General features: G+C 43.4%; 1 protein-coding gene across 1 annotated transcript in view; it reads right to left on the reverse strand.

Annotated features, from left to right (window-relative positions):
* LOC138299791 (glutathione S-transferase Mu 5-like) overlaps window positions 1-5,926 on the reverse strand; it is a 70,083-nt gene extending 64,157 nt beyond the window's left edge. The window contains exon 1 of the mRNA XM_069238347.1: window positions 5,757-5,926. Within this exon, the coding sequence (XP_069094448.1) occupies window positions 5,757-5,792 (36 nt within the window). The 5' untranslated portion in view covers window positions 5,793-5,926. The remainder of the gene's footprint in view (window positions 1-5,756) is intronic.
* Between the last annotated feature and the right edge of the window lie 7,158 nt (window positions 5,927-13,084).

Consider the following 13,084-nt stretch of genomic DNA (forward strand, 5'->3'; position numbering starts at 1 on the left):
TCTTCCATGTTTCCCGTAGCTGCTTCAAAGCCCAGATCCAATCTCTCATTGCTCCCCTGGGTATTAAGATTTGACCGCAAGATGGGGGGGGTCGATTGTTGGTGCATTCCCTCATGCACGATGTCGTTGTGTACCTCTATTGAGATACTTGTGGAGAGAAGAAGCTCTGTGTTACTAGGATTAATAGATGTGCCCTGCTGTTGGTCACTTTGAGAAGATTCCCTCTCTTGAACATGAACCTGGGCCGTGGTCACAATACTGCCCACCTGCAGATTTTTTTTTTACACACTGTTGGGCTGCTAGTGACCCTGGAGATGTTTAGTCATTCGTTAGCTGTGTGGTCATTATGTACTTCGGGAGCCAGGCGCTTTGAGGCTTCCTGGACGGGTAAATCGGCCCATAATTGTTGAGTGGGATTTGTTGGTACCTCGAGCCTCAACTGCCCAGTGGCCATTGGTTGTGGAACCAAAAGGGTTGGCAGGCCCACCTCAGTGTCAAGATTTGAGAAGAAGGCTGCGGCTGGATCTTTTAGAAAGGAATACTTGTTGGAAAAACCGGTTTTCTTGAGGTAGACCTGCAAGAGAGTAAGGGGCGGTGCCTGCTGATCCGACCTACCTCCTTGCGGGCCGTGTACGGAGCAATTTACCTTCCTTTGCGCCCCCCTTTTGAGGTCTTGAATTTTTGATTTAACCCTTTGTCACTAATGGATCCTGTCAGCTCATCCTGAAATCAGTACAACCAGAACACCCACACAAAGAACAGACTATAAATTTCAAAGTAAGAGGTATCATCTCCACAGTAAAAAAAAAATTAAGTCACCTAGTATCCAAAAATGTGAAGGAAATGGTGACAAATGTAACTCACAAGAAAAAGGGACATGCAATTCCAATCCCAACTAGTACTTTAAAAAAACATTGACCTTCAGAAGGAAATGTTTGTAGTTTGCATAGGAAAATTACCAAGTGGGGAGTTTTAGGAACAGCGAGCGATGCCAAACTATCACCAGTAATTGTTCTGCTTAGTTGGTTGCAAAGTCTTAATTTTAAAACATCTAATGTGGTTAAGGCACCTGCTGCAGAGATCTTCGTGTTCTGGGTAAATCAGAGGAAATAATAACGGTAAGATAAATATAACGGTTACTGCATTGGCAGAAGATCTGTATTTTGTCTAGTCCTAGTTTTTACTCAAATTAGCACTGAGGGTTAGCGAATCTCCTGCAACGCACTTCATGCAAAACGCAGAAGATAGATTTTAATTTTATGTACATAGGTAAGTGGGTTACTGCTTTTGTTACTTACAGCTGCATTGTAATCCTTTTACTCTCGCACAGAGAACAATGTGACTCAAACCTTGGAACCATCACTGCCTTATGGAACATCTTGTATATTGACAAGTCATACAAGTTTGTAAGTCAATGTGTGCGTGTGATGTAGTGTTCCGACACCCTGCACTGTGATGAACAGCGCTATATATATATATTTTTTTTTAAAGTCCTATTTAAATTATTTTGTGAAAATACTGGCAGAGAGTAATACGTCTTGCATTCTTACCATGCCTGTACACAGGGATTGAACAAAGACAAAATAATGCCTCTTAAGTGTGAAGTGCTAACAAGCTGTGCAGTTTTGTTTCCCTTCCACTACATTTACATCTAGGTGTTTGACTCCAGATAGCTCGGGGAATGATACTACAGTTTAGGGACAGTTTTCCTTAATGCAGCAGTCAGTGGCACTGGACTCCTGGCATGCAAGTGGGTCCGCAGCACAATCCCTGGCATGTCTTACTGGGGGTGGACAGGCAGTCCATTTTAAATTGTCACTGCCACCAATGGAGTATTTCCATATGGCATCCCAGTGATAGCATTCACCCAACAGATCTTTTCTAAAGCGTGGCCTGTAACCAATTTGACAGGAATCTGCAACCCACACAAGAAACGGTTCACCCTTTGAGTCTGTACGTAAAAAACATTGCCAGAAAGGTGGTATTCAGCTAGTACAGGCCTGGTCTTCAGCTAATCGTCCTGGAACCTGTTACAGATACAAGTGCATGCTCAGTGATCCTGGTGATAAGTGGGTTCGATTAAATCAATCCTACTACACAGAATCCATCAAAAAGCATGGGTAAAGTGCGTGGCTGTTTCAACAGAAGCCCCCGGTGCTCAAAGCAAAAGACCGATATCAGTTATCCAAATATTAATCCTAGTCAAATAGCCACATTTATTAATTTCTTTTCAATTTGCATCAGGCGGGGGTTATGAGACCTCATCGCTATCTGTTGTTTTGCCGGCCCTATCTATTTCTCAGATAGAGAGGGCTCTTTCCTGTGACTGCTCCCAATACCAGCGTAAGGGCTTTACAATTAAGATTGCTTTAAAAAAAAAAAAAAAATCATCTTGGCGTCTGCACTGTTTGTAGTCTGCGGTGTGTGTGCGCTTGTGTTTCTCATGTGCAGACAGCTTTATTGTATGTAATGTGTCCTCTATGCTCATGATGAGTGTGTCTGATTAAGTTGTAGGGAGGGCTCAGCCTCCCTTGCTGAGGTGCTGCCGGGACGTCCACAGGTTCAGAGCCCTGTACGGATCACTAAGGCTGGCAGATAACACGAAGTAGCGTGGCACTGAACCACAGTTTGTCGCGCGACAAGTGAAAAAGGGGGCCAATTTGCAATCTTTGGTTGTTACTCATGAGTAAAGGGTGTATAAAGCAGAGGTCATGACAGTGTTGCAAAGGTATGAACTATAATGAATAATGCTCGTGTTTCACCACATTGTGTACAGCTCCTGAGAAGTGATTAAGCACTCAATACCTTCAGCTTTTATGGTGGCTTCATTATTAACATAATCCTTTGTGCACCTTTCAAGCCTGCCAGGCCACTGACTTGAAAAGGTCTGTTACTGCTAACCTAGTGCTCACCTCGTGATTCGTTCAGCAGAAGGGCAGCACGCCACCGCTGAGGCCTCCTCAGACACGAATTCTCAAACAGGGGGTCGTAGTGGGCACCACTGCCACGAGGGGGAGTGACTGGTGTGCCATCAGGTTTCTTCAGTTTCACAGAATGACTGCACCAATTTCAGTGCCCTCCTTCTGTCCTATTGCTGTTAACATGGCAAGTCATGAATTTCTGACAGTGCTTTAAATGGGCAGGTACTGTCCTGTACGAATTGCCGGCACTTTAATTTGAAAGTCAGATTATCCACACCCCTTAGCAATGTTGCAATACATTTAATGTGAGAGTACCTGCACTTCCATAGTTCCATTTAAAGAACATGTTTCGACTAAGGTTTGTGAGGGTGGAATACAGAGATGGTCAGAGGCCATGTCTTCTGGTAGGGCATTGGCACGTGCCAGGGTCCTATGTTGGATCCTATGATCCTATGTTGTAAGCACGTGCTTCACCTTTTATTGCTTCCACTTGTTAACTTTCTACACATGACCAGTATATGTGTTTATCTGTGTACACAGCATTGAAGTAATCCGTAAAATCAGGGGCAAGACCAGGAAAATCCCTGCTAAAACATCCCTTGTGGAACACACCAAAAACCGAATGGGTTTAGAGCCCTCCTTGCTTACATCACCGGTTCACAGTCAGGAAAATTGCTCATTCTGTACGCAAGTATAGTGGAAGTGTTATCTGGCTTTTGCCTTTGTGTGGTGCTTTCTCCCACTAAATATCTGCTTGTTTCCCATCCTACACCTACACACCCCCAGTGTTGCTCAACACCCCTTTCAACCTACCTGGGAAAAGAAAAAAAAAAAAAAAAAACCACACCACACCACACCTGACTTTAAGGGTTATTTTATTTGCATCCCTGTGCCCCACATACGGCATGAATGCAAAGGACTTGGCATTCAAAGGCATGAGTTGGTAATTTGGCGGGTATAACAGGGAAGAACTGCCTCCTGTACTCAGCTTTCATTTGAGGAAGAAGCCATACGACATACTTTGCGTGACTTAAGAGGTGATATCTCCAGGAGGACCAAAATGGCTGTAACATGTTTTAGTACTGTAATAATTGAATTGGGCCTTGGCAAGTATTTTTCTTTTACATTCTGACACTTTCCGAATTAGAGGCATATAAAAAAAATAAAAAAAAGGCAGGCCGTTTATAAAAGATCTAAAATATGGACTCAAAGTACAGTTTTGACACAATTTAAGGTATGCATGGAGTTCCCCGCCAACATTTTGCAATGTGCTTTCCTTTTTAAAAACAAGCGATAGCAGAGCCAACAGCTTGGCACTTGCGTATAAAGCGAAGACCTATTGGCTTTGCCAAAGCTGGTCTCTGCACTCAAGCTGTAGGCGTATGGAACACTATGGCAATCACCTTTAGGTTTTATTGTGCATCTGCATTCGAGATTAGAGCGTTGTGCCAAGAAGCAGTTTACACTCACTTCAGAGTCATTTACACTGATCTGAGGAATCTACAAAATGAAAGCCATATACGCTTCTTTCCTCCTTAGCCGTTCCGTGCCCATGCTCCCAGGAAGACACACACTAAACTATTAGGTGACGCTATGCTTTGAACATCTGCCTACGTAATTAAAACAATGTGAAATGAATATCTCGTACATGCAGGTTTTGGCAATAAAGGTATGTTCAATTATAGGGGTTTTCGTATGATAATTTCACTTTGCATTTTAATATTTTTCCTTCAGCTTTATTAAGGAAAAAAATAATTGGAGTACCGCAGAGTGTAGTACTACAGCTTTAGGCACATCTGGCATGGGGCAACATGATTAGAATATACTGTTGTGGCACACTCCGGAATTTGTAACTGTTGCCTGCACTACAGCCAAATTCTAGAGTTGTCAGGATGCCTCATAAGGCACGCGAGCTCATCTACATTGTTTTGACAATGCATTCTGGTAACTGTAGTTCTGCTATTACAAGGTTTAACTGGAAGTGTAAGGCGATTTGCGTTGTACAGCTCGGATTTCACCAGTGCTTGTTAAGGACCGATTCAACCACCAAAGCACAGCTCCACGTACGGGGTTAAATGAAAAATTAAACCAGCTTACTTAGAATAGAAGAAAAAAAAAAAAAAAAGGGGGGGGTAGAGGGAGAAGAAACACGACCTTCTGGGAAAAAAAAACACTGCAATCAGAGATCAATTCAAAGTGGGTTGTGCTTCTATCAGCTCAGTGTTCAGGTTGGCTATGGGTTCCAGAAGGGGCTTGTGAAAGGAGAAGCTTGAGGGGCGTGCCTGGATTTTTTTGCTCCACTAGGAGCGCTGTTCCCGAGGCCGGGCCTGTGTACAGTGCACTGAGGCGCAGAACGGGTGTGCGAGACTCGCAGGGAGGAATCCTGCCGAAGGATAGTATTCCAGGGACGGGTCAAGTCCAAATCCACATGTGCAGCAACGACAGTCTGCGTGCACCACAGACAGCGACTGGCGCACGGAGACATAAAGGCAATACAAGGACTGATTACTTACGTGGACTATGTCCTTCAAACACATTTCACCTCCTCCACCCCACCCGTTCTCCACTCTGCACAAACCTACAGCAGCCTTGCTAACCACCCCTGGCGCGCGAAGGACGTGCCACACCCAATCCCTCCGGCCACCCCTACCCTCCCGTCCCGTGGGAGACCGCGGTCATTCTCCTTTTATCCCAACCTCCCCCCTTCTTCCATGCAAACCCCATCCCTCCACCACCCACCTGCCGCTCTCACGCAACTCTCGCCCTGTTCACCTTATCTCAACCGTCCCGCCTCCCTCTCTCTCCCCTTAACTCACCAACTCGCTCCCAACTTACCCCCCGGATGTCCCAGTACCCAAATATCATGGTCATTGCGTAACCGGAATAACAGATGACTCGATCCTAGCACTCCAGAAGCGGCAGACGTCCAGGAACCGTGAGCGGCGCGATTTTATATAGTGCTGGGTGCGGGAGCACGTGAACACCCGGAGGACGGGAGGAGGCGGAGGCAAGGGGCAGCGGAAGTCGTAGTTGAAGCTTTTTTTTTCACTTGGGTCAGAACTCATGTGGAGGGACTGGAAAGAATAAATAGTATTGGTTCTATGTGGAGGCGGAGGGCTGGAAGAGAACTGGGGGCAACGAAGGACCACCGAGTTCTAACCGCCTGCGCCTCCCCGGCTCAAGAGGGAAGTTTAGAAATACCGCTGCTGCCCCTGAGCTTGTGCCTAAGCCTCCCCGAAAGCGACGTTATGGAATGCGTGAAGAAGCACAGAAATACTGTTTCAACCACTATGTGTAAATGTTTTTGTATACTGTAATATTGTACATGGAAATAGTCAAGTTGTCCATTTTGGAAACAAATAAGTATAGTGATAGAAGTACGTGTTGTCATTTTTGCAATATGACATTTGCAGCGGCAAAAGTAAAATACTGGTTTTCTAGGATCACTGGGTTTAAAGTATTTTTTTAAATTTAGGCACAAGAAGCTGCTGGCGCGCCTGGTCCTTAGTAAACTTACAAGGGGACGTGGATAGGTCGATTAACCTTTTGGATGACATGGAGTATCAAGCTATGCAGTAATTGATGAACATCAATTATCAATGTAATAAATCAATAGCCACTAAGGGAATCATTAAACATTTGACAATATATCAACATTTCATGAATAACCACCGCTCGATATACGTTTTAACAATTTTATTTCCCTATTTGTTACAATACTAGTCCATTGATTAATTCAAACTATATTCAATTAGCTCAGAATTAGTTCATCAATGACCACCAATAACATAATCTAATCAGAACTTGAGAAAACATGTGCTCTAATGCTTCAGCATAAGCTAACAAGGATGAATATATCAACATTAATAGCAGAGTTCAGCAATCAGTTTGTCAATCATTTGTCACTGTCAACGTCACCCAAGTGACCCTTCCCTAACCCAGATTAGCATTAGCATGTGGGACTTCATGCTAAAGCAATTTAGAACACTAATTTAGAAAACATCTAGCTAAAAGGAAAACGTAATCAAACAGCACAGTTGGTACCTAGAAAGAAAAGGCACAAAAAGTTAACAGTCACATCGTCATAGCTACCTATCCACAGAATGTATAAGTCAGTCTTCGTCTTCAGGTCATCAATTGATCAGCAACGTATCAGGCTCTCAAGAACATGAGCCCAATGACAGATTCTCAAATCGTGTCTTCTGGCATCAGCATTCCATCCCTCACATCTCGCATCTCATCTGAAGTTCTTGCCCTTTGTCATGACTTTCTATTTAGGTTTTCCAGTCCATCCCCCTAATTCCTGATTGGTCAGTCAATCACCAGTTATTACTGTAACTAATAACTTTAATTTTAAAAATCTATAAATTCTAATATTACACCATTCTCAGGGTGTCGATTGGTTCACTGTACGATGTCCTCATCATCTGGCTCATTGGGTGTTTAAAATGTTGCATCTTCTTCTCCAGTCAGTGTCTCTATTGTTCGAGTCCTGGGGAAGTACATCTTGTCTGCTCTACACAACATACATTGCGATTTGATTCACTCATCTCCTGTCCGTCGGTACATTGCAGAAAATTCTAGCTAAGCAGACTTTAACAGCAAATGGTTCACAGTCAGTTCAATACATCAGCTTTCTCTAAAGTGCTAGTAATTCAGCTTCTGCACGAGGCCTGGCAAAACTAGGACAAAACTTCGGCTAAGTTAACTCTACAGTATAATATAATGCAAAACAGGGGTTATATATCTTAATATGACATACTACTACATTATTATTACACATGTTCATTATTTCACACATTTTTTATAATTTTAGTGCAAGTTCGTATAAGTTGGCTATCACTCTCCATGGGCACATTTTCAAATGCACACATTAATTTTTCTACGTTTAGTTTTCTTGTTAATCAAAACACATAAACATTCATTAATAATTTCTAATTAGCATATCTGCTTCAACAAAGCTTTGTGGTTTTTGTTAGAATAACAACATACAAATATATATAATGTTTATATAAATATAGTGTGTGTGTGTGTGTGTGTATATATATATATATATATATATATATATATATATGATTCTTCAACAGATGGACAATTAGCCATCTGACGGCTGCACCGATCCCGTCAGTTGATTTTCCATGGTAAAATAGACTCGCATCCAACAAGCTCGAATTCAGTTGATAATTTTATTTCTTAATACAGGTGACACAGCGTCCTGAAATGCGATGTCAACGCGTTTCGGCAAAAACGCCTTCTACTGGACAACCGTGGCTACAAAACCAACATCTTTTAAGTGTAAATTAACAGTCCTTCATTTGTTTCTATAACATCACCGTGTAAACTAAAACAGCGGCCATTTTAAAACATGTCTAGTCAAGGAATTATGTTTCAATTTTCACAATTAATAAACGAATCACCTATGATCATTAGATTATTTCAAATAATTTATATAATTTACATAAATAAGCCATAATTATCTTATAAATAAGACATGATAAAGCATGATAAAACCCCAATAAACAATATATGATTAAGATTCAATCCAATGTCACTTCTTAATTATCCTATTAAATAAATAAATACATAAATAGATAATAACACATGTAATATGACAACAATTCATCACTTTCATCTATAGTCTATTACTAACGACGATGACTTACATGGTATTTGATTGTAATCTAATCTATATAATTAAAACACCATCATGTTAATAACGGGTTTTCATGTCTAGAAGACATTCGATCAATTATGGTCTACGACCTCATTTTAAGTTGTCTATTTTGCAGTTGATGTCCAATTTCTTTAATATTTTTTATGTATTTAATATATATGTGGCCAATTGGTGCCATACTTCAAGGGACATCCTAAATTATATCTTAATGCTTAGATATTTATCTAATGTCCACATCTTCTAAAGTGATTCTTCTCCGTTTTTATCTATATATATATATATATATATATACAAATACAATTTTAACAGTGAGAAAGATGATTGGCAAATTCAAATCCTGCAGGGCACAATCAGCATTCAATTTTTCCAAGGTTGATTAACTGAGTACCCTTAATTTAGGCACTAGAAACATCTTCTCAAAAGCACTTTATAAGTGTAGTATGAAGCATTATGTAAAGATCCGAGTTGTTGTATTTTAAGGGCCAGAGTTGTTTACTTAAGTAACAAAATTGGAGCCCCCCCCCCACCCTCTGGACTCACTCCAGGGGTACTGTTCTGAGGTGGCCCACTGGAGCTTAAGGCCCCCTGCCCTACAGGGGCTGTGGCGGCCTTTGTTATGTCACTGGTTTTCTTTGTATTTTGGGAACAAAGTTTGAAATCACTTTCCATGACCCCAAAAACTCTAATAAAAATGAAACTGACTTTGTTAATGTAGTCTGATACTCATTTAAGGCATTCTAGCCTTGTAGTGTTAGTGTAGTACAATGTAAAACAACAAAAATATTACATTTTTTTTTTTAGAAATTATAAGTACGGAGCAACATTCTGTTAAACATTCACAGATGGTACCACTGAGCGTTAAGAATGTTGTGATCCTGGAAAGTTGCGTAAATTTCACTTACACAGATATGTGGAAAATGTGTAATTTACCCCTTCTGGCCATGTGGATACATGCCCCCCGGGCACTGAAAAAATGTATGGGTTTTAGGAGTGTAGGTGTGTTCTGATGTCTTAATGGTCCACCCCTCCACATTTGTAGGCCTGCTGACAGCTCATTTGCTGTCCCTGCAATATATATTGTGTACTCTACTGGTTTGTAGCCTGTCCATCTCTTACTGTAGGACCAGACACAAAATCAACAAGGTGATGGATAGAATGCTTGAATGAATCTCAGCCACTGGAAACTGCTCAGGCCGCATCCCAATCCATCGTTTTATTTTTGTCCATCATGCTATCCCAGTTTTGACCCAGCCATATGCAAAGCAGTCTTTTTTTAAACAATTCTTTTTATGGCATTTAAACAGCAACCAAAAATCTTACAGCAGCCTATTGGACAACAGTAGGATGTAATTTAACATTTCTTCCTCTGAAGGCTCCCCAGGGCTCACTCCTTCGCTCCACGCCCTTGCAAAGTCAAAGCATAACTTGAACATATGGTTATATCTAGCTACAGCTCCCCGCTCTTACCAGACTAGGCAAGGGGCACAATCCCCCTCTATAAGCATTCCACTTTCCTAAAATTCCAGTCAGTTTTCTCGGGCATCCTTTGCTTGCTTAAACCACTCTTTCAGCTAGCATAGACCAGTCCAGGTCTAGTTTCCAGTCCTCCAGTGTTGGCGGGCGACTCGCTTTCCATATGCGGGCAATATTCCGTTTTGCTATTGCCAGCCCCAGAGACATCCACGCCCGGTCCAAGGAGGTGAGAGCAACAGGCAACACTTTGGGGAAAGCACAACATCCTTCCCGCACACAATATTTAGGCATGTCATCACTGGTTCCCAATAGCTTTGTATGGCCGGGAAGCTCCTCAACATATAATAAAAGGTCCCTTCCTGTCCACAGTTTCGGGAGTCCCCACTCTGCCCATCTTTGCTAGGATCGTGCAGGCATAGTAGCTTCTGTGTAGGATTTTCCCTCGGGGAATCAAGAGCCTCTTGCCACTCCCCATCATCCAAGTCACCCAGATCTCGCACCCACTGGCACTTCAAATTCCCCAAAACATCAAGGGCGCTGTTAATAAGTTTTTGGTATGTGAGAGAAATGCCCTTCCTGGGCATATATTCTGTTAGTAGGTGCTCTTCGAGCAGGGAGGACTCTGGGGGTTCTGCCCCTTTTGGCAGTGTCATGCACAGTGCATGCCTAATTTGTAGGTATTGGAATGTTTCTGTGGGTTCCAGCTGGTATTCTGCCTTGAGATCCAAGAAAGAAAGGACTGTGCCGTTCCTCCACAGGTCCCCTATCTTTGCTATTCTGATAGTATCCCAGTTGTGAAAGCCCTTCTGCGTGCCCACTGTGCCCAATCTTGCAGTATCCCATAGCGGGGTGGCTTGTATGAACGTGTTTTTCCAACAGGGAATGAAGTGTTTCGTGCCAGATGGTAAGGTTTATTGCCATGGGAACGGGAAAGGCCTGGGGCTTAACCCCTCCATATAGTGCCTGCTGGAAGCTCCCAGGTTGCATGGCCTCGCAGTCTAGTCGATAAGTCAGCTCAGTCTGGGGAGATGGACCCAGTGGTTAATAGGTATCAGTTGTGTTGCTTGGTAACAGGCCTGCATGGCAGGCATTGCGATGCCTCCATCATACCAACATCTAGTGAGTTTTGTGGTTGCTATACGCGCAGGGCCTGTGCCACAGAGCAGGGTGCGGAGCGCACTATTGATGTTTCGAAAGTAAGAGACAGGGACAGGGTAGGGTGTGTTCTGGAGAACGTACAAAAAGCGAGGCAAGGCCATCATTTTAAATGAGGCCGCCCTGCCTAGCAAGGACAGTGGAAGGGATCGCCAGCATTCTATGTCTTTCTGTAGGTGCGTCAGTTGGGGTATCAAATTGCGGGCTCTAAATTCACTCTGGTCCATAGTGACGTAGATTTCTAAGTATCGGAACCCCTCTGTGACTATTGGGGGTGGAGCACCTGGCCTGTAGGCTCGGAGCCACGCCACAAAGTAGGTATATCAGAGACTTATCCCAGTTAATAGTGTAGCCTGAATAGTAGCTGAATTGCGTTAGGGCATGAAATATTCTGTCGAGTGTACATGTGGGATCCGTTATACATAGTAAGATGTCGTCTGCGTATAGAGATACCCTGTCCTCCCAGTCTTCTGCCCATTTCAGTCCTCTGATCAGGGGGTGTCCACCAGCAGTTCAAGAGCTAGTGTGAAGATTAGGGGGAACAGTGGGCAACCCTGTCTCGTGCCCTGCTGCAGTCGGAATGGTGCTGATTTATTTCTATTCACGGTTACTTGAGCCAAGGGCTACGTTTAAAGGACGTGAATCTATTCCCTAAAATGTGTCCCAAAGTCAAATCGCTGAAGGACCTCAAATAGTTATGGCCATTCAAGGGTATCGAAGGCCATTCTTGCATTAAGGGAGAAGACCAAGGCGTCTTCACAGAATCAAGACACCCAGCCCAGAACGCCGAAAAGACGCCTCAAGTTAAGAGTTGTGCTTCATCCTGGCATAAAGCCAGACTGATCGGGGTGGATCAGGGAGGGGATCACCTTGATCAAACTGGAAGCCAAGAGTTTAGCTAGGATTTTTACTTCAGCATTGAGGAACGAGATTGGTCTATATGAGCTACATAACTCCAGTGGTTTGCCATCTTTGGGTATAACCACTATGGCAGCCAACCTCTGATCGCTGGGTAAAACTCCCTTGTTGCGGCTTTCAGGGATAATTCTCAGGAGATGTGGGGCAATCGTGGTAGGTGTGAGTCTGTATAATTCGATAGGGAGGCCGTTGGGCCCTGGTGCCTTGCCAGTAGACAAGTTGCGTATGGCTTGGCTTATTTCATCTACTGCTATCTCCTGATGTAGTAGAGTTTTGTCTGTTTTAGACAGTACCGGGAGTTCAACATCTGCCAGCAGCTCCAGAGCCTCAAGTGCTGTAACCGGCGATGCAGGGGAATAGAGTTTCGTGCAATAGGCCGCTAATGCATCTGTAATCTGCCCGCCCTTCTATCACTCGGTCTCCACTGTTGGTCACGATTCCTGGTACCCATCTATTTGCCCTTTCCTTGCCATCTAGCCACGCCAGCAACCTTCCAGTCCTGACGCCCACTTCGTTCAGCCGTCTTTGCTGTGATATGTATTGGGAGCGGGCCGCATCTGTCACAATATCTCTGAACTCTTTCTCTTTCAAGGCCAATTGGTGGCGCATTGTCGCTTGTCCCGAACCCGTGTGGCTTGCCTCTAGCTCTAGAATGTCCTTCCCTAATGCCTCCAGGTGTGCTCTCTTATCTTTCTTGTAACCCGTTATAAGTAAGATTCCCTGACCTTTTATTACTGCCTTGTAGACCTCCCACAATGTCTGCACTGACTCCACTGAGCCTGTATTTTCCTTAAAGTAGTGCTTGGCAGTCATGGTTAGATTTTCACAAATAATTGGAATTTAGAGGTACCAGGGGTTGATCATCAGATGGCGTTGCTCCGAGACAGGTGGGCCCCCATATATCAGGAAGATTGGATAGTGATCCAATATGCCATGGCCCCCA

Source organism: Pleurodeles waltl, chromosome 6 (genome assembly GCF_031143425.1).
Source record: "Pleurodeles waltl isolate 20211129_DDA chromosome 6, aPleWal1.hap1.20221129, whole genome shotgun sequence".
Lineage (NCBI taxonomy): Eukaryota > Metazoa > Chordata > Amphibia > Caudata > Salamandridae > Pleurodeles > Pleurodeles waltl.